At 39.4% G+C, this 22,743-nt stretch overlaps 1 protein-coding gene across 6 annotated transcripts in view; it reads right to left on the minus strand.

The window, feature by feature from the left end:
* Nucleotides 1-817: 817 nt before the first annotated feature.
* CLEC16A (C-type lectin domain containing 16A) overlaps nt 818-22,743 on the minus strand; it is a 260,297-nt gene continuing 238,371 nt past the window's right edge. For 5 of the 6 annotated variants that reach the window (XM_075179808.1, XM_075179805.1, XM_075179807.1 and 2 more), the window contains one exon: nt 818-2,129. In XM_075179808.1, coding sequence (XP_075035909.1) covers nt 1,762-2,129 — 368 coding nt within the window. In that variant the 3' untranslated portion in view covers nt 818-1,761. Of the gene's footprint in view, nt 2,130-17,136; nt 17,237-22,743 lie in introns of all 6 variants that reach the window. The other variant, XM_075179809.1, reaches the window with a different exon arrangement.

Genomic DNA, 22,743 nt, shown 5'->3' on the forward strand with positions numbered 1-22,743 from the left:
GTAAATAAATAGGAATATATATATATTTATGCACATATAACACCTACTGCAGAGCCACTCCTATTGTTACGCCTGCTGGATACAATTATCAATATCTGTTCCACTTTTCTCTATGATTTAAAAGTAAAATATCAGCATTGTTCCCAGCATTGGGTCTGCTGTTTATATGCCACCCCACCCCCAAGTTCTCTCACAGTGGCCAGAGAGCACTGGTTCATAACCGGGCAGTCTAAGAGTGTGGTCACATTGTGACAGAGGCTGGAAGTATGGCCACAGCTGTCCTGTTTATCTTTAATGAGAAGTTGGGAGATACAGATTTGTTAAAGGTATTTAAAACAATATAGATATTCTACAAGTCCACTCCATTTACTTAGGACTCATCAGGAATTCAAGAAATCCAGTTGAAAAATAGCAGAACTGTCTTTAATCCCAGACTTTAGTGGACTGTGTGTGACTTATGTACATGCACTATCCTGCAGGAATGTGCCCCTGCAAACTGTAATAAATGTATTCGTTTTCCATGTGTGCTAGTTAGATGTTCTAAGAATAACAAAATAAAAAAAAATGTACTATGAATGATCATTTGTTAAAGTATCATATCTACCACAGCATTAAATTAATTATATTTAACATCCAGGTCAATCATCGTTCAAGGAGTGGCATGACTACTCTGATAATACTGATATTGTTTTAAAATAGTAAAGTGTGAGTTGGAAACTAAAATGCCCTCTGAAACAACGTATAGTTTTCCTGACTTCAGCTTTACTAACACATGTACAATATGTTTAATGTGTAAGCAAGATAACAGACTCTAATCTCAGAATGAAATAGCTTTGTTAAATTTTAACATACATCAAACCAGAAAAATGTGAAATACAGACAAAACTCAGTATCCATAATTCCTTGTCAGGCTCGCACCCTACATTTTATACAAGCTAGAGGAAGGAATAATTTTAACATTGCCTACAAACAGTGTATGCCATTATGTGGGTTAGTGAATAGACAGGCTGCACGCTTTAATATTAATTAGCTCAGCCCACAAAGTAGCTACCTCAACTGTGTGTAGGTGATGGGTACACTTTAAACTGCAATATATGTTAGAGGTGAAGAGTGTGTAATGCAGCAGAGCACACTGTACGAAAGGCAGTGGGTACCCTGATCCAGTAGCAGTTGCCTTGGCAACATGAGAATGCCATTAATAAGAAAAATAGTCTATGATTGCTACAGCTAAAAATACAATAACAGCATGGGCAGTATAAATAAATGCTCTAAAGTGCCAAATAGTGCAAAGTATTCTTGCTGCCTCATATATTTGAACGAAATTGAGAAAATACGTTCATTGCTTGGGATAACAGAATTAGGTATTTGATCTATACAGAGGAATTCACTATCAAAACAAAAACTGAACACAAAGTAACAGAATATATATTAATTTCATTGCAGTGGTTTTAGAATGGTTTGTCCTATAACTGGCTGTTAAAAAATCATGTCAAGGAAGCAGCATGAAACCATTGTGTACAGCATTTACAGTAGCAGGCCATTAGCTCTTGCACATTGTGTGTATTGAATGTTTAGAGTTAGCTTGGATGTGACAGTAATAGGATGGTAATAGGGACTATCCTTTGGTATTTCTCAGCCCAAGAGAACACACCAGATATGGACGTCCTGGTTTATTTGGATATCAGAGTTTCATGTTCAATGTTGCTGACAATATGGCTTTCCACATTACATCATAAAATAGATGTGAATTTATTTCCATTGTCACTGCCCTTCAGCTCCTGCCAGATCAGCTTTTGCTGCGACACCAAGCTCAGCACTTTCATCTCCATCCTGAGTATCATTTTCAGGTTCCGTTGAAGCCTCCAAAATACAACTGAATGTGTGAATACTGTGTGGATCAACAGGAAGGACCAGAGTAAGGGATTCCACGCTGAGAGCGTCCGTGTTATCGTCAGATATTAAGGAGATGGTTGGCTGAGGTGCTGGAGTCAGGCTGGGGGCCAAGTTGGTGATTTCACTGTCTGGCTTCCGTAAGGAACTCTTCCTGGCTCTACAGCCTGTTGACTCATCGTTGGACTCCATCTGACTGTAAATGGTCATTGGAGGTTGGTCAGGAATGGAAGAATCATCTGATAAAAGAAAACAAAAGTGATTAAAGAAAATATTCCATATCAGTTTAAAAATAAACCCACTATGCCTACCAAATATATAAATTATGTGTTCAATAGTAATACAGTAACTATGCATAACCAAAACCAGGTCTAATGTTTTGTAAATCTAGATCTAATTTATTTCTTAGAAAAAAAAATCTTATTTCCAGTGCTAAACGGTTACAATTTTTTTGCCATATTTAGATTTAGAATATCTCTATGAATCCCAAACTGGTGAATATTGCTCTGTGAACTAATTTGTTTCATTTGCTGGAATAATTACAACTGTACATGCCAAAACAAACTGTAGTGTCTGTATATTTAAATCCTCCCTTCCTTGTGACACTTGTCAGGCAGGAATGCTATGCAGGAGTATAGACCAATATGGAAAAGTCACCGTATTTGCATATAGAGCTGTTTTTATATGTCTCTGCGCCAAGCGGAAAGAGAGCATAGAGAAACTTTTTTCCCCCTATATTTTCTGGTGAACTGGGGATTATGTGAACATCGAATTATCTCAAAACAGAGTTTCCTTTAATGGTTTTTATTAGTTAACCTTTAATATAATGCCTTTATGCCAATGTGTATATGGGATACTAATACTTATCAGTGAAAAATTATTCTATCTAATATAATGAATGTTTGTTTTCTTTTTTTACAATCTTAAAATGCAATAAAATATTATGGTTCACCCTTTACTTTCATGATCACGCTACTAAATCCATGTTGTAGCACCTGCTAATCTTCTCAAATACATTGTGACATAAATCCAAAATAGTGCAAACAAAATGAGCAAATATAAAAAGTAAAAAGTAACTAAAAAAGAAAATAAATGTTGAAGAAGGGAAAGAAGCAAAGTAAAGTAAATGTAATACTTATCACTTGGCACACGCTTGCAGGAAGTATTTTGCTCGTTTGACCAGAGCCTTATAAAAAAAAAAGCTAAACATTTGCTGCTGCCAAGTATTTACGCCCATGGCATAAATAGAGGCCCTTTATTGAATAGTAATCCAATGCATGGATTATGTCCATGCATAGACTATTCATTATTTCTAAATAAATAAGGATCTAATCTCAATGTTCATTATTTTCCATCTTAAAAGGACAATTAATCTCCAAGTATATATAATTTGGATACATGAACTTTATTTCTTCCCATATCAATGTGACAGGAGCTTCACGTCACTACTTATGCTTGTCCCCCATTACCCTCCCCACATCTAGACTCTGTCACATGCACTGATTGACTAATTGGTTCTATCCTCACCCACTTCAAAAGTGGGGACACACAAATGAGTAGGGGATGAGAAATGATAACAAAAAAGTCCTCGAACACTAGTCAAATACACCATACAGTATTTGGACAAAGTAATGGAATAAAAAATGAACCCTTTAGAATTTTGGGAATTTGTGCATTAATGTGACATTAAAATGTGTTCAGATCTTCATTGAAGTCATAAAAACAGATAAATCAAACAACACACAACAGGATTGACCTTTGTATTCATTTATTGATAAAAAGATAAAATTCAACATTAAATTTTGTTGTTGGAAAATGTATGTGAACCTATTCTTTCAGTAGCTGGTGTGACCCCCCCTTGAGCAGCAACGACTTACTGTTTCCCTTACCATTACACTGGAACTACTGAAGTTGCAAACTTGCCACCAGTGGTCTCAATATTCCTCATTACCCCAAGAACCCATAGCCCCTTTTCAGCATGACAGTCCTTGGGAGGGGACCACAGAGACTCCAGCCCCTTGTTGACCAGCCTATGCTGTTGCCACTATGTGAGGGGTGCATCAAGGTGCAATTTTCCCTGTTAATAGTGGCAAAAAGCTCATACTGTTTAGCCTGGGGCTGGTTTCAACTGTACCAAGGGGGCCACAAGTTTGTTGACCCACTGTTTTATTGGGAACCAGCCCCAGTTGTTTAGCTCGGAGCAGATTTTTTTTTTTATTACTACTATAGCTGGGGGACCTCACACTCAGCTTTAGTGGGAACCAGCTCAGGCTGTCTAGTGCTGGGACTGTTTAAAGAATTTGATGGATGCGTTTAATTGAACAGGCTATAGAAAAGAATAGGAATTGATCATTGATCATTGCAACGACATACATTTCCTCACTTGTCTCAAATATCTCCCTACTCGACACCTCCGTTCTTCACAAGATCTGCGTCTCTCATTACATCCTCCCATGCTCGGTTACAGAACTTTTTTCGGGCTGCACCCACTTTGTGGAATTCTCTCCCTCGCACAGTAAGACTTCCTCTAGTCTCCAAACCTTCAAGCGTTCTCTGAAAACCCATCTCTTCAGACAAGCTTATGATATTCCTCAACCACCATCTTAATCTCCCCTATTACCACTCTCTACACAGCTAACACAAGACAACAACCCTCTGACCAACATTGGTACACATACAGCCCACTCAGTACTTTTACCTTTGCGTTCTAGCTGGTCCAGTGTGCAATATGATGTAGCACATGTCCTTGTGTTTCAAACTCCCATTGTCCTATAGATTGTAAGCTTGCGACCAGGGCCCTCTTACCTCTCTGTCTGTATGTATTACCCAGTATTGTTCTATTAATGTTTGTTCCCAAATGTAAAGCGCTACGGAATTTGCTGGCGCTATATAAATAATAGATGATGATGATTATGCTTGTGTTCTGGATGCATTTGCAATTGAACTGTTTATCAAACAAAAGTTCCAAAGCATAGAGTTTATATGCATTTTCACACGTGGTTTGCACTTGCGTTTCTATTACCAGTGGGTAACTGGTCTCAGTCTTCCATGTTTTATTTTTGTACTGTGGTACAATGTTTTCTATTGATATGTCGTACTGCTTGTATAATACATACACAGTGGTGGAAGAGGGCTGCTATACGGTGGTATATCATATCAGCACTTCTACTGCTTTCATTGTAAAAATATTAAATGGTATTTACTTATATTTGACTAGGCTTCCCCCCCTAAACTTTTTCTGCAAACCTTCCGCTTATTGTTCCATAAAACAAATAATCAAATAAAATCTTCCAATTTAAAAAAAAACAACGAAAAGAAAGATTGAGTATGTAAACCCCATGTCATTTATGAGGTAGATATCCCTAAGACAGCCTGCTTAGTGGTGTTAATTTAACTGTGGGTGGTTATTTGGTTTACTGTTTTGAAAATTAATTTTAATAAGAATTTAAATACAGTTTGAATACTTTTTACAAAAGGCTTACCAGGGTTTTCTGTAAAAATTGTGGTGCGACCATAAGTTGACATATATTCACTGTTTAATGCTCTATAGCTGTCCATTCAATCTTACTTATATAACTGAACAAAGCCCACAACTGCCTTCATTTTTCGTCTGAATATTCTGATATATCCAGACAGACCTATCTCATTTTTAAATGTATTCACTACATGTGGTTTAATCCTTTACAAATGCCATCCAGGTTTAGACAAAGCAAAATTCTTTGCATTTTCCGTGTCTTCAACTAGTGCATCAGCACCTGTTCCAACAGTTTCTGCTCAGTGATGTCTGTACGTTTCTCTACTATTAATGATCAGGTAACATGCATTTTTTAAATATTCTGCAAATGAAAAACTTAATTAAAATGGAGTCATGAAAACAAAACAAAAAAAGAAGAAGCTTATAATGCACATAAGCAGAACAATGCTCAATTATGATCTACACATGAAGATGTATGGTCCTTCAGTAAATCAGAATGGGACTGCAACTTTAATATTTGGGCCCCTATTTATTAATATATAGCGATAAAAAAATCAGTCATTGCTGCAATGAGACTAGAAAAATATCCTGATCTAACAGAATGAAGACAACTGGTCAGGCATCACATCACCCAGCACATTACAGAAAACTGCAACTGCTTCTCATCCTCTGTTCTTCTTGCATCAATGTATAACCTGTCCCTAAGTCGCCTACATATCTACTGCCCTAAATTTCACCCTCCCTTGGTTACCTAGTCCTTGTATGCTTACAACAAAGAGTTTATTTCCATCCTATTATCCCAGTTCCAGGCCACCACTTCCTAACAGGTTGCCCAGCTCTCCTGACACATCTCCCAGTGATACACCTTAGTCTATGTACATCACTTAATTTGTAGCATCCACTTTAACTAATCTATTTGCCTTCCCTTTACATCAGAGGTGTCCAAACTCAGTCCTCAAGGGCTACTGACTTTGGAACTCAAATAATTGGATGAAGTTGGCTAAATTAATTAATACTGATTTACCGTGCAATTGTAATTAGTACGCCACGTCTAATGATACAATCGCACAGGTAAATAACACACACTTACATTTACACTTGTAAATAGTACACATTTTCTAAACGTTCCAATCCACACTCTTTTATTTAATAAATGAATTAAAGGCTATTTATACACAGATAATATTAGGAGTAAAGGTATTTATGGTTCAGGTCCTCTAAAATATATAGTTTAGTCTCATATTAATCCATATTTCACTTACAGAGTAGCGATCGCATCTAAGAGTCGCTACTTATGAATAATATGAAATTAATACTCAAAAGCTCTCTGTTTATGGGTCAGCTCAAACCGTTTTTTTTCGTCAGGAAGACAGGTAGGTAACAGTTGGAGTGAGGGGCCCATCCTTTGGAGAGAGATCAAATGAACTGGAACATCGTAAACCCTGGACCAATGAAGAACTCTCTTAGTGTTATCTGTGTGTATTTTGTGACATCATCAGTGGTTTTTCTAACATTAAACAGCATATAAGCAGCCTCTGAATCAGGAATGGTCTATTTTTGCCAACAGACATCAGAATTGATTCCTGGATCCAGGAATATGTACACAGCATATGTATCGGTTGTACTTTGTATTATTACTGTGTTCTGCTAAATTTTGCTATTAAATATCTTTTGTGCTTTGGAACCACATTAATCGCATCGGACAATATTTATTGGTAGCAACAATACGGACATCACAACAGCTCATGTTTTCTGGATTTCTGTCTGTAGAAACAGGCTGGGTAATTACTGACTCCGCTAAATAGATTAACTCACCTGTGCATGATTAAAGAAATGCTGAAAACATGGACTGTTGGTAGCCCTGAAGGACTGAGTTTGGACACCTCTGCTTTACATGAATACTAAACCATGTATGTATAAATCTTAATGACTTGCTACACCATTGTTCTGCATGTCCTAATGATGCTCTATTACCTGAACCCATATGTGTTTTGCATTATCCTGTTTGTTGCAGGTCTACCTGTACTGTGTATACTGTGCTCTTGCAACTACTATATATTTGTAAGTACATAAACGTGTTGTTACCAGACTTGTTTAATGGGAGTCCACCTTTTAAAATGAGCTTGCTCAATGGTGTTTGCCTGTATAAGTAAAGAATTATATTTACTGGTTATCTTATTGCACTAATAGACCCTGGGTTCATTTTGATCTTAGTACAGTGTTTAAGAGTACAGAAATCTCAATGACAAGAATGACAGCAGAATAGTGCTCATGTAACAAACATAAAACAGCAGCGGTAAGAAGCATGTGTCACAATTCCTGAGTATAGTGGTTTTATTTTTAGATTTACAAGGAAAACATTGATAAAACAATCCCTCCCTTCTACCTTTCCTGTACAACTGGGAAGTGGACAAAGTTGTACATTTTCTGTGCATGTGCCAGTGTTAATGCAAATGTCTGTCAATTGGGTGTAAGGAAACACAGATAGAATATAAAGGTGAACATTTTACCTGCTGGGCCTAAGTAATGATGTAATAGGATGAAATAAAACACAAAGAGAACTAAATCTTTGTTACAAGTTATGGCTAAACAATAGCAAACAATACTTAATTCCATTCAATTAATTGTTAGCCTGATGCTGACTAGGATAGGCTAGTTTTGGAGTCATATGACTGGTTAGGACACCCATTTCCTGCAAACCTAAATTTCACAAGAAGGATGTGAGACTGCGTGGAAAACAGATGTCCTGGCACAGTTGCTACAACAGAGCAAACACAGTGTCAGTAGATTATTGCTAACAACGTTAAGATTAATCAAATTTTCATTTACAGGGGACTTGTAACATAGGCTAAAATATTATCGTGTGTCCGACTAAAGTCACAAAAAATTGCAATCAATATGTATTTGTAACTGTACTCAAAAGTTATACTAAATCCCCAAATTTACGTGTTCAGATATCATGAAACATGAAGGTAATGGTTTGTGGACATAGATATTAAAATCAAGTGCTCAAAATTAGATTTAACACACATCAATAAAGCCTATTAAACACTCTGGGCCTGAGTCATTAAGGAAAGTAAGGCAAAAAAAGGAGTAAATGTTCTCTGAGACAAACCATGTTACAATGCAAGGGGTACAAATTAGTTTATTATTTTGCACATAAATTAAATACTGGCTGGTTTTTCATCTAGCACACAAATATATGATAGCTTTATTTCCACACTGAAATTTAAAGTTGATCTAGGGATTTACCGCTATGCAACCAAGGCACCTGCCTAGGGCCTAGCGGCTCTTGGGGGCCCAGCTGGGGGTGACAACGAGAGCTAAAAAAAATAATAATAATTTGGCCCCTCCCCCGACTAGGGGCAGATATTACTTTGTGATATGGAAAAGCCAAGAATGAGTGACTGCATTGCTGCTCTCCAATAGTCTATAAACACTAACATGGGAGGCATTACTGCCAACGTCTGTACAAATATTTTCTATACAGAATATACCTTAAGTGACACTTTGGTAATAATTTTAACTAGACAGTAAAATTAAAATTTAGAATGTGACAAAATATGTACTAAGCTAGTGTATCAGCGATAAGGTATATAGTTTAATAGTTTACATATATATATATATATATATATATATATATATATATATATATATATATATATATATATATATAGTCAAGAGGAGGTAATGTCTGTAATAGCAATAATAGCCTTTATTAAATGTGTTGAAAATGTGTATGCTAATAGCTTGATATTGGGTCTGGTTGGAGGAAATAGGACTTGGGAATGCTATTAATTTAATGTCTGGTTGGTGGGAGGAAATTTTAGGACTGATGAAGGGTAGGGTGGCTTCAGGTGTTCACTCACTAATTAATAGACATGGGTGCTGTTAATTTAATATCAGGGCTCGGTGCACGGAAATAGGCATATGCCTGAGTCGGTCCAGCGAACTGTATAGCACCTGTAAAAGGCTAGGCACGAACCCAGAGTAGGATGGCGACGTTTCCTTTGGTAATGCACCGCCATCGGGAGGCAGCATCTATACCCATGAAGATTGGGCATGGGGCGCCAGTGATCTCTCTCGCCCATGGCACTAAAACGTGTAGTTACGGCTCTGATTATGTGTGTGTGTATTATGGGTGGGTTTGAGGGGCCACTGAGTGCGTGTATTATGTGTGTGTGTGTGTGGTGTGTGTGTGAGGGGCCATTGCGTGCGTGTATTATGTGTGTGTGTGTGAGGGGCCTGTGTGTGTATTATGTGTGTGTGAGAGGCCACTGGGGGTGGGGGCCCAAACCGATATCTTGCCTAGGGCCCCATGAGGTGTAAATCCGGCTCTGGCCCTACCCCAACTGTAAATCTTTCCCCACATTTTAAATTTATCTTCCCCTCCAATGCAACATGGTTTTGCCCAGGTGCAAAGTTACTCCCTTTTTATGCTTTGCTCTCCTTAATGACTCGGGCTCTCTGACTCCAAAGAATAATGTAAGAGAATGGACGAGTACACACAGGTAATATAATAAAGTTTCTTTTCACGTCAATTTGAATGTGGCCAAAGTGCTCACAATCATTAATGCTTGATAAAATGTAAAGGAGTTGTAAAGGAATGTTCACTTTGTACCTTAATGAATACTTCTAAATGCTCTGCTGAAGCAAGGTCAAATGATCTGAGCTTCAATGAGAGCTACATACTGACGCCCATGTGTACATAGCGTGAAATACATTTTTTACTTTGCTTATGGAATTGGAAATAGACCCATTTCTTCTATTCCGCCAAAAAAAACCACCGCCATCTCCATCATCTAATGGTACCTGATTCTGCAGAAATTGGGTACCCTCAGCATGCTGCTGGCAACATTTTGCATTGGGGAAAACACAATTAGGTGGCCAAACAAGTAGAATCCTTAGACAAACGTGAATTCCTACTTATGGAGTTTTTTTAATCCAATTTCCAGGCATTTAGACATATGAGACCCAGAAGAAAAATGCTGTAAGACAGAACAAATCAACGTTTGTGGCACAACTTCCCTCCTTGCATTGACAATATATTGTCTTGTCCTATTTCTAATGTAGCATGTTGTAATTTTCATCTTTTCCCATTTAGCCAATTGAACGAAGTCAGAAGATAAAATAAATGTAAAAACACTTTTAAAAACACACCATTTTATCAGCAAGTCCACTCACTATGAGAAACTGCACCAAGCCAGAGAGACAATGTTTACATAATGTTAAGAACCCAGCACATAACACCTACCTTGGCCCAGCCATGTCTCCTAAAATGCCTTTCTTTTCCAGAGTGACCGCGGAACCTCTTCATAGAGGTTTCATTTTCAGCCCCTTTTTCCTTTGTTTCATGTCTACCTCTTAAAGGGGACTATTTATTAAGCCATAAAACATGCAGAAACGGGTTTTGGTATTTTAAAGTAACACCTGTATCTAACAAAGGCCTAATACAGGAGATATTACATTAAACCGCAGTGCCCATAATTTCCAATGGGGACTGCAGTCTGGGCCAATTTAACAAGCTCCAAAAGCCTAGCTTTTTTTGGAACTTGACCCCAATGGCTATTATCATCTGAAGATGACGTTAGTCATTCTACCCTATGGGAAAAGAATCGCAGGAGAGGGATCTTCGGATCCCTTTCTGTAGCTTTCCTGCTCTCTAACTAACAGTAAATGGATCAGTGCATGCACGCAGTAAAGATTCCGCATCAGGACGTGGAGTTATCAGGAGACTGGCCGGTGAGGATTTTCCTTTCCTATCAGATATACTATGCCAGCATTGTCTTTTAGTAAATGGCTGCAAGATATCATCCCTTATTATTGTGATAAGGGATGATACTCAACAAGAATAAACATTTATTGCTGCAAATTAAAGGACTGTACTGGAACCAGGGATTAGTATTGTCAATTGGTATTGTATATTTTTTATTCAGAAAATAATGCATATGAAATATTTCCTTGTACAGGGGATATCTAAGAGTGGAAAATGAAAGCTAGTAAATGTGAAAGTGAGATTTATTATTTTCATTTCATATACTGCAGATTATTTCAAAGAATGTGTTATCTTCAGACTTAAACAAAACATTTCTAAACTTACCCTTCTAAATACAAACTCTGTTAAGGGAACTGATTAAAAAGCCCCTTCAACAATGATGTGAGGATTTTCCTGTAATTATCAGATTGATCACCCCTATCCTTTATACATCGCCGCCTTTTGTGACTCATTTAGAAACGTTTACTGATACCGGAGACTGCAACATTGTGATCATTTGCCAAACACCTGACTACTGCAGGAGAAGATGATGAAACTCCTGTGAGAGCCATCTTGAACAGTTATAATGCTACAGTAGTCAAAAGTTATGTTGCTCCCACATACCTTTTATTACTTTACACTATACCTTAGTATATATATAGTTGCAATTCTCAGTCAGGAATCAGGTCGGGGTTAGAAATATTAGGCATGGTTTGGATTGATAGTGGGCTGTTTGTGTTTTTTTTTTTTGCTTTCTAAAATGGTGGAATATATGTGACACTGCGTTAAGATACTATATGCTGCTAGTGTTCTGTGCCACGGCTGCTCTCTGAATCATACAGGGGTTGAAGGGGGATGTAATATGTGTGCTCTATCTGCTATTCTACTACTACTTCATGGCTAGAGACTCACAATTTAGTTTGGTCTGACAGGAACTTTACGTGTAATGTTTTATTGTTAAGGGGAATATTATTTCATAAAAGGCTCCATGCCTGCCTGTTACCCATAACAAACAAAAGGCACCAGATAGCAGAGGGAGTGCTCCTAAAGATGAACATGTTATTCTAGATGATATTATACTACAGTTTAGACTTGAACAATTCTTTGTTGCTAGGACTGATTATAATGTACTGTAGTATGAAACCAGAGAATAACACATACTAAGGTTAAGAGTAGAGCAGCTGGAGCCTGGGAATTCAGTCGGATGCTGTAAGACTATTAACTAGCCAGGATCATGGAATCTATGAGGATCTTTCAGTGGCACCCATCACCGCTGGACTATGGATATCAAACAAGTACAGGCAGAGTCTTAAAGTTAAAATTTATAAATGAAGTGGAAACTGCTTCAAAGACACCAATGTATTTTACATGGGAATGGTACTCGTGTCCACTTCCAATTTTACTCACAAATTGATAATTAAAATATGAATAGTAAGCTGATCTCACCCTTAAAGGCTAAGATTCATTTTAGAAAGGAACATGCAATCATTAGTATGGTGTAAATAGTGTCCAATGTAATTATATATGGGATAAGGAACTCATGGTCACTGTAAATTATATTCATATTAGAAGTCGCAGAGAAGTTCTGTGACCATATAAAAACAAAGCAGTAAGGTGGGCACTTTTATTTAGGTGACAGAAACCTAAGGAGGTGGTGCATTATACTGTACAATACACATATTTTTCTAATGAACACTAAAGTGATAATTAACTCAAAATCATCTGTTTATACAGATAATACTTAGAACAGTTAACACCCGTATTGACATCATTTGTCTAACATAATTATATAAACCCTTTAAAGGCAACAATAATCAGGATCAAAATATTGATTGATAGATATGTTAACAGAAACAGGTCATCTTTCTGTTACTATATAAAAATAAACACTTAATAGAAGTAGATAAACAAACAAAAAATGACAGCTAGCTATCTATCTGGAGTGTATTATGAGCATGACTACGGAATAGATCACTAATTTTGCAACAACTGCATTTCCCTCCAATTAACGTGGAACTTGGAAGGAGAGAACACGCACTTTCGGTTCCACTGAGAGAAGAGGTGCTTGTGATATTATATATTCTAATGTTATAGTTTGCAAAAAAAAAACATGTGTTTAACAGATCACTGAGAGGAAACAACCAGGGATGACTGTACTTTTTACCAAACACATTTACAGGCCCTCAATGACGCTTGCTCAATCCAGACTTTACTCTATGTTCTGTCTGTTCAAGCATTACTATACTGTATAGTCACCTTGTGGTGACAGTTATGCAAGGCATTGCATGATGACAGTTCTTGAGTATTAGCTCTTTACAAATATCTTCTATTTGACAACCCAGCACATTGCATATTGCATTTACAATTTTCCAGGCTGCCATGCCCTAAGAATCATCCATTACAGGCACTGGCGTGCGTGAGAATTATGTGAACCATTGGGGTCCAGAAGATGTAATCTCATAGTTCTAAAAGTTGAGGGTGGTTTAGGATTTAAAATTATCTATAGGTCTGAATCTCCCTTTAAACTCTTCATATACCCTTGCAGAATATTAAACATTTCTTTCCCTCAATCTCACAATTTTGTATAATTTTAGCTTTTTAATTGTAAGACCTTTTTGCATTCACAAGAAAAAAAGGGAATCATTTAGACTTTTATATGTCCTAATCGCATAACTGATGTCTAAACTTTCCATCAATACCCAACTTTCAGTTCATTGTTCCCTAGAGCAAAGCATTTATTACAGAAATAAGAAAATAAAACATCACATGGCTGTAACATAAACACAATAATTGGGCAAGAGTTTATTGTAGTCATGCAAATTAATGGATTATTAGGGGCACAAAGGAGGAAGAGTTTTTCTGAAGAAATACACTGTACACATAAGCTTTGTATTTAAACAGAAACTTTGCAACAGTGTTTAATTATTCAAAATAGTTCTATGAAACACAATGTTGTATATACACACATAGACATATATAATGCAAATGTTATATATAAACTATTGGAAGGAACTATAAAGAATTTTTTTTATCCTTTGTTTTTATGTAGTCCAATATGACCAATTTATAGCAAATCGGACAAAAATCAACACATCTATGGGTCACTGATCATTGATGACCAGCTAAAATGATAAAGGTCCAGTCAGATTATTGTCCTAGGTGAAAACACAATAAGTGGCCAAAGACAGCAGTCTGTACTTGTGTGCCCCATGTGATCCAGTTTTTTAGTCCAGATATACCCACATGACCATCCAGACATGGAGATAATTGGACATGGACACAGGTGTTCCTTGACTGGGCTTAAAGCAGATCACATGGTGATCACACATACATAGAACAACCTGATCTGAATGCATGTGATACACTAAAGGCCAAAAAGTTAGAATATATGAGGGGTATGTTTTGGTTAGGATAAAGCACTAGTCAGCATCTGTTTATGACATATCTGATGTCAACACAGAACCCAATTTTTTTGTACAGATTTTGGGTGCTCATGACTAGTCAACATTAGAGACTGAGGCAGCTGATGCAGAGCTACAACCTGTGAAGATCGAACTTAGACTGGGGATGGGCAGCTCTTATTAAACTAAAGTATTTCAGAATTTGCTCATGTAGCTCAATAACAGCAGAGTGCCAAAGATTGAACACTGGTCTGTATTTAAATTTATTGCACCCCTCAACCTCTCTCACACAGACTGCTTACACTGTACTGTTCCCTTGCTGTACCTGCAGAACACTATGCACCCAACTTGCAATGTATCCCATCTAAATAAAAAGAAATAAATAGTTATACAAATCTCTTACAGCAGCTTGGTCATGATAACAATAGTGACAGAGCTAAATTAATTTATTATAATAAACACCACCCTCAATAAATCATCCGAATTCCTTATTACTGAGTAGCAGGATGTGCATAGACATACTCGGGATCTCCTATGTAAGCAGCTTCCACTCTGCAATATATGTAACCAAGCCCCAGACATGCTTCCTTTCTGACACAGCTCAGTCTGGAACTTTAGGGATAGTTTCATGGCCCCAAAATCTAGGACAACACTGGGAAAGCTCTCAGTATGTGGATGTATTCATACCTCCCAACCGACTCAAATGATATGGGACAGTCCAGTCTGTACCACCATACCAATCGGGACAGCTTTGTCCTGATCGGTGGGAAAGTTAGGGGAGATTCTGTCCACTGTTTCTCTGCATAGCAGAGCAAAGGTGAACAGGTGTCAAGTGCACTGTTGTGCATGGCAATAAAGAAGATCGGGAGGGGAAGGGGGAGAGAATTGGGCAGCCTAGCACTTCAAAAGCACTAAGCACACCCCTGGGGTGTGTGGCTTGCCCACATCGGACAAGACCATACCCTTGACCTGCTGTTGGAGAGAACAACGTTGGGAGGTATGGAGCATCACAATATTAAAATATGCTTATACAACAAATGCATGGCATCAGTGAGATAAATTGGTCCTTTGAAATAAATGGTACAAAAAATAATCCGATCCCCACATTGATCATTAAGTAGCGGGCAGAGTTAGTGAGCAGATGCTTTGCTTTGTATGTGCAGTCATTTCCCCACTTGCACTAAAACACATCAACAGAGAAAAAAGATTTTAATCCCTATTCAAATTACAGCGGATCAAACACTACAATTTTATTTTAGATTTCATAAAGTGGGGAGTCTTTTATTCAATTCAAGTTTATTTATAACTGTCTACATGTTTACTTATTTTTGGATAAATGTGCGAGAGTCTTAGGGATCCTGCCCTTGGGGTCCAATCTTGTTCATACAACCAACACCACAGCCCAGGGGTTTTGGGAACAGTCCCAGTGAAAATTGCAGTGTTCAGATGTGTAAAGCTAGTAGAGACTTACCCAAATAAACTCCTCATAGAGGTGTATTTATTTTTAAAATCAAGTGAAACACTTAACTGTACACAGATGGATTCCAAACAATTATGTATGTGAACTCCCAAGACAAATGATGCATCTTAGAAAAAACGGTGGGGGAATACTTATGCAATCATTGTGTGTCTATTTTGTTTTCTTTGTAATTAAGTTGAGTTTTTTTTTCTATTTGACAGTAGAGTATTTTGTGAAGATCATTGATAAGTTTTCCTGAATGAATCAATTTTGATTCCATGAGGAAAGAAAAGAAGATGTGAAAAAAAGCTTTCTATAGCCATTGTATGATAAAAGTTGTGCACTTGTGCCCCTGTGATTCTGGCACCTTATGCTCTGGGCATTTCGCAAATCTGGGCATGGTTGTACATTTGATGCTGCCTCCATCACTTTCTTATACCAGAACAACAGTCATTCTCTAAGAACGGAAGTGATATACAGACTTTGATTATACATGGCATGCATACAGAAACCACATCATGAACAGACTGGTTGTCTACACCAGCCAAAGTGAGCTCACTTAAAGCAGTGCTTTATAAAACAAGAACAATATATTTATCTGCACAAAATTGGGGTTGAATGCAGCCTCTAGGGAACAGGAAGGGAACCCCTGTCTCTCCAAAGCATTATAAAGCTATAGTAAGCTCACAGTCCCAAGGTACAAACAAAGGGTAACCGTGAACTGCCAGTAGATCTTCATGAACTAATTGAGACAGATTCTATGTGGTCTTTATTTGGTAAAAAAAAAAAAACCCTTTCATTGCTATTATATTTCACATTGTTAATGTAATATGCTCACTGTTCACAACTGTGCTGTACATGTAATATTTCAATACAACCCATTTAGTAAGTAATTTCTGCAGTCACAATGACATAGGAGAAATATCATGTTTGATGGGGTGGGATCTATGCATAGATTAGATCATACAGTGATGCAATTGTAGAATCAAAACTTATAAAATGGACCTGTGTATTTAGCTGAATGGAGCCCTGATGTGTATATCTATATGGACATCAATCTATGGTCTTACAAGTAAGCAAACTAATGGATGTGTTCCATGAAATGGACTGAACATTAATTGTAATTATTCGCTAGAACTTATTTTACGAGACTCACTGAGGCAGCTGCAGTTCGAGGGCCTAAACCCAGTGTCCTCCATGACTGTCTGCCTCCGATAGACTAAACACTCGCCGTCTTCCTTTCCTGCCAGACCTTACTAGAGGGAAACACAGGGACAGATCATAAGAGGATTTAATAGTGCAACATATAGAGGAGAATACACGTAGGAATGAGCACAAAGGTTAAAGGACGTATTACAACAGAAGCATTGACAAAGATAATGAAGCAAGTGCATGCCAGATATAAACAGGAAGACATGAATTATAGATGTAAAGAAGAGAGATTAGAGATATTAAACAGGACTTGTAAAATGTCACCGCCACTCTGTTAACTGCTAAAACGGCTACCTAGTAACTGAAAAGATTACTAAAGCTAAAATACAATCTGTTCCAATACGACAAGACATTTTGTAATAAATGCAATTAAATATACTAACTCTCCCACACTCTGAAAGAACAGATGATCATGTTGTAAAATAATGGTGTAGCCAAGTTCGAGCCATTAGTCTTTGTTATCAGACAATTTACTCTCTCTATACACCGTGCAATCTGGTTGTTCTACATGACCATCTAACACCCAAACTCAAATCTAATACCCATTGTTTTCAGTGTAAGGGCTAAATGATCTCAATCGCAACAAGAAACTGGGCTGAAGAAATGTTGCAGTGAACACAGAGTATAAATGAACAAAATATTCTAACACACAAAGAATGTTGGCTAGATACAAAGAAAAACATGTATCTTCAAAACTTGCTGACCTGTACAAAATACAATAAAAAAAAAAAAGATTTGAGTGACTTTAATAGATACCTGTACTAATGAGATTTGTAAAGGAAAAGAATGTTAAATCACATATTACTACACATATTATTACTGAAAAAGGAGCAAGTTGTACAGAACTATCAATGCCAGAGGATTACACAATCATTTGTGTAGAATTTAAACAGCCATCTCACATAGGTTTTTTATTTCATTAAATAGCAAGTTAAGAACATTTTAAGCACGTATCTGCTAGCCATTTTCTTAACTATCATCCTACAAATCATTATCTCTTTTTCAAATCTATCTGGAGGTTGCAAAATATAGCTGCCAGTACACAGACACACAATACATTATGTAAAGGCAGAGAGGGAAGGTGGATTTTACATTACACAGAGCTCAGAGGGGCATTCCAAAGCCTCTCTGCTCACTACATCATGTGTCATGTGACTAGTTGCCATGAGACTGTGCAGAAGAACAAATCATTAATAGCAGCCTGAAGAAACAAACTAAGGAAAAACAGTAAATACCAAGATTGTTTTTATAGCCTGCCACAGTGCTTTACACAATGCTTACATTATCTACAATGTAAGCTGTCATGGGCAGGGCCCATTACCTTATGTCTCTTGTCTCTCCACTTTCTGGAGTCCTTGTTTGTCTCCGTCATGTCTTTTGCTGAATTTTTCTGCATGCTATGTAATTTGTTCTGTTAATAGCATCCATGCATTTATTATTTCTACTCAACTGTACCCATGTTCCTGCTATTATACTGTTTTCCTCAATGTATGATTATGTCAGGCGCTGCAGAATCTGTGACGCTTTCTAAACAAATTATGTAAAAAAAACAACCCACAAAAAAATGTATTTTTCATAGGATTGTTGTTTTAAAACAACAAGTTTGGCAGACAACCCAAAACACTTTTTAACAAAGGAAATTGTTACCTAACTTCCTGCCATGAAATTAAAAAAGGTGGAGTGGGCAAAAGTTTATATTAGGTTTCAGAAACTTTGTTTTACCACCTCACGGTGGTAAAGATTATATTTGCCAAATACCCACTAATTTGTGTAAATATAGTATCATTTATGAAGTGTAAATTTCTATGAAGTACTCTCTGTACCATGTGCAAATTTAGATCAAGTAACCCTAAATCTCTTAGTTGTACTGTATATAACTTATTTTTCACTAGTACTTTCCAAGTTAGAGATAACCATTTAGTCTGCCTGAAAAACCCCTTGGGGTACACTAACCGCATGTTAAGAAACTATCCACTCTTAATTTGTATACACACTCACACGCACAACCCCCCCCCCCACCAATCACACACTCCACCACTGCACTTTGTAAACAGTACTAAGTGGTAGATTCAATTCCCTGCGTACTATTATCGTTACTACGGTAATTTCAACATGGATTTTGATTTTTGCTCACAGAGCTGTGATCAAAAATCAGCGTAGAAATTACTGTAGTAACGGTAATAGTGCACAGCTATTACTATAGTAATGGTAATCGTGCGTAGGCCGCTTTGTTCTATAGAACAACGCAGAGAATTGAATCTACCCCTAAGAATACATTTTTGTAACAACATGGAGCATCTACTGTTCTACACAGGGCTGTAAACAACTTACATTTTGTAAAATATACTATTTTGAATCATTAAGTGCTGTCTTTAATATATCAAATAACGTTGCTAAGGAGTAGGGGAGAAAAGCTGCAATAAAAATTAGGGAAACAAAATAAAGACAAAAGTATTCCACAGTAAAAAAGAAAAACCCCAAAAAAAAACCAATCTCCCCCAAATTAGAATTAGCAAGTTTGCCAATAGTAATCATCAAAGTGCTTCCAAAGAAAAAATCTGAAAGGGGGCAGAGGACCTAAGGTCATCATGTTTATAAAAGTGCTTAAGGGGTTAAAATAGGGCCTATTTATTAATACACAGTAACAGAAAATCACCTTTCCCCATGATTTATAATGAAAATCTTGCAGAGGAATCCCTGCAATACTAAGAACCCTTGGCGATACTGGCCCAGAGTGGTAAGCTCAGTCATACTGAAAGCGCTATAACGGAAGATGGAACCCAGAGGGCGATAACGGAAGATGGAACCCAGAGGGCGATAACGGAAGATGGAACCCAGAGGGCGATTACAGAAGATGGAACTCAGAGGGTGATTACAGAAGATGGAACCCAGAGGGCGATTACAGAAGATGGAACCCAGAGGGCGATTACAGAAGATGGAACCCAGAGGGCGATTACAGAAGATGGAACCCAGAGGGCGATTACAGAAGATGGAACCCAGAGGGCGATTACAGAAGATGGAACCCAGAGGGCGATTACAGAAGATGGAACCCAGAGGGCGATTACAGAAGATGGAACCCAGAGGGCGATTACGGAAGATGGAACCCAGAGGGCGATTACGGAAGATGGAACCCAGAGGGCGATAACGGAAGATGGGACCCAGAGGGCGATAACGGAAGATGGGACCCAGAGGGCGATAACGGAAGATGGGACCCAGAGGGCGATAACGGAAGATGGGACCCAGAGGGCGATAACGGAAGATGGGACCCAGAGGGCGATAACGGAAGATGGGAACCAGAGGGCGATTACGGAAGATGGAACCCAGAGGGCGATTACGGAAGATGGAACCCAGAGGGCGATAACGGAAGATGGAACCCAGAGGGCGATAACGGAAGATGGAACCCAGAGGGCGATAACGGAAGATGGAACCCAGAGGGCGATAACGGAAGATGGAACCCAGAGGGTGATTACAGAAGATGGGACCCAGAGGGCGATAACGGAAGATGGGACCCAGAGGGCGATAGAAGCAGCACTGCAATAGTACTTGTACCAGCACCTTTACTGGCTTTGATCTCTTGATGTACAGACGAAAAATACCCATTTTTGCCAGAGAAGATAACAGACCCAGAAGTGTCTTCATCTTTTCACATCCATGATTCTCAGAGTAATATTTTTAATTTTAAGCAAGTGGTATAACTGCTCAATATGTCACCTTCTCATCAGTTTATAGCGGCGGTTTCCAAACTGTGCGCCGCGGCTCCCATGGGTGCCGCGGTCCAGACCTATAAGGAAGAAAGGAAACAGGAGCTTACCAATCCGCCGGGCGCCGGGACCCAGCAGCCTCCTATCTCCCGCAGCTGTCACTGAATATCAACGTCAGTGACAGCTGCGGGAGAGAGGAGGCTGCTGGGTCCCGGCGCCCGGCGGATTGGTAAGTTCCTGTTTTCTTATTTCTTTCTGTGGCTGGCGCCTGGCGCGGGGAAGAGTGTGAGAGGGATCGTAGCAGAGGAGGGGGACATAATGATGGCAAAGGAGGAGGGGGACAGAATGATGGCAAAGGAGGAGGGGGACAGAATGATGGCAGAGTAGGAGGGGGACAGAATGATGGCAAAGGAGGAGGGGGACAGAATGATGGCAGAGTAGGAGGGGGACAGAATGATGGCAAAGGAGGGAGACAGAATGATGGCAGAGGAGGGAGACAGAATGATGGCAGAGGAGGGAGACAGAATGATGGCAGAGGAGGGAGACAGAATGATGGCAGAGGAGGGAGACAGAATGATGGCAGAGGAGGGAGACAGAATGATGGCAGAGGAGGGAGACAGAATGATGGCAGAGGAGGGAGACAGAATGATGGCAGAGGAGGGAGACAGAATGATGGCAGAGGAGGGAGACAGAGTGATGGCAGAGGAGGGGGACAGAGTGATGGCAGAGGAGGGGGACAGATGGCAGAGGAGGGGGACATATGGCAGAGGAGGGGGACATATGGCAGAGGAGGAGGGAGACAGAATGATGGCAGAGGAGGGGGACAGAATGATGGCAGAGGAGGGGGACAGAATGATGGCAGAGGAGGGAGACAGAATGATGGCAGAGGAGGGAGACAGAATGATGGCAGAGGAGGGAGACAGAATGATGGCAGAGGAGGGAGACAGAATGATGGCAGAGGAGGGAGACAGAATGATGGCAGAGGAGGGAGACAGAATGATGGCAGAGGAGGGAGACAGAATGATGGCAGAGGAGGGAGACAGAATGATGGCAGAGGAGGGAGACAGAATGATGGCAGAGGAGGGAGACAGAATGATGGCAGAGGAGGGAGACAGAGTGATGGCAGAGGAGGGGGACAGAGTGATGGCAGAGGAGGGGGACAGATGGCAGAGGAGGGGGAGAGAATGATGGCAGAGGAGGAGGGGGACAGAATGATGGCAGAGGAGGAGGGGGACAGAATGATGGCAGAGGAGGAGGGGGACAGAATGATGGCAGAGGAGGAGGGGGACAGAATGATGGCAGAGGAGGAGGGGGACAGAATGATGGCAGAGGAGGAGGGGGACAGAATGATGGCAGAGGAGGGGGAACAGAATGATGGCAGAGGAGGGGGAACAGAATGATGGCAGAGGAGGGGGAACAGAATGATGGCAGAGGAGGGGGAACAGAATGATGGCAGAGGAGGGGGAACAGAATGATGGCAGAGGAGGGGGAACAGAATGATGGCAGAGGAGGGGGAACAGAATGATGGCAGAGGAGGGGGACAGAGTGATGGCAGAGGAGGGGGACAGAGTGATGGCAGAGGAGGGGGACAGAATGATGGCAGAGGAGGGGGACAGAATGATGGCAGAGGAGGAGGGGGACAGAATGATGGCAGAGGAGGAGGGGGACAGAATGATGGCAGAGGAGGAGGGGGACAGAATGATGGCAGAGGAGGAGGGGGACAGAATGATGGCAGAGGAGGAGGGGGACAGAATGATGGCAGAGGAGGAGGGGGACAGAATGATGGCAAAGGAGGAGGGGGGCAGAATGATGGCAAAGGAGGAGGGGGGCAGAATGATGGCAAAGGAGGG

The sequence above is a fragment of the Mixophyes fleayi genome, chromosome 7, assembly GCF_038048845.1.
Source record: "Mixophyes fleayi isolate aMixFle1 chromosome 7, aMixFle1.hap1, whole genome shotgun sequence".
NCBI classification, from domain to species: Eukaryota; Metazoa; Chordata; class Amphibia; order Anura; family Limnodynastidae; genus Mixophyes; species Mixophyes fleayi.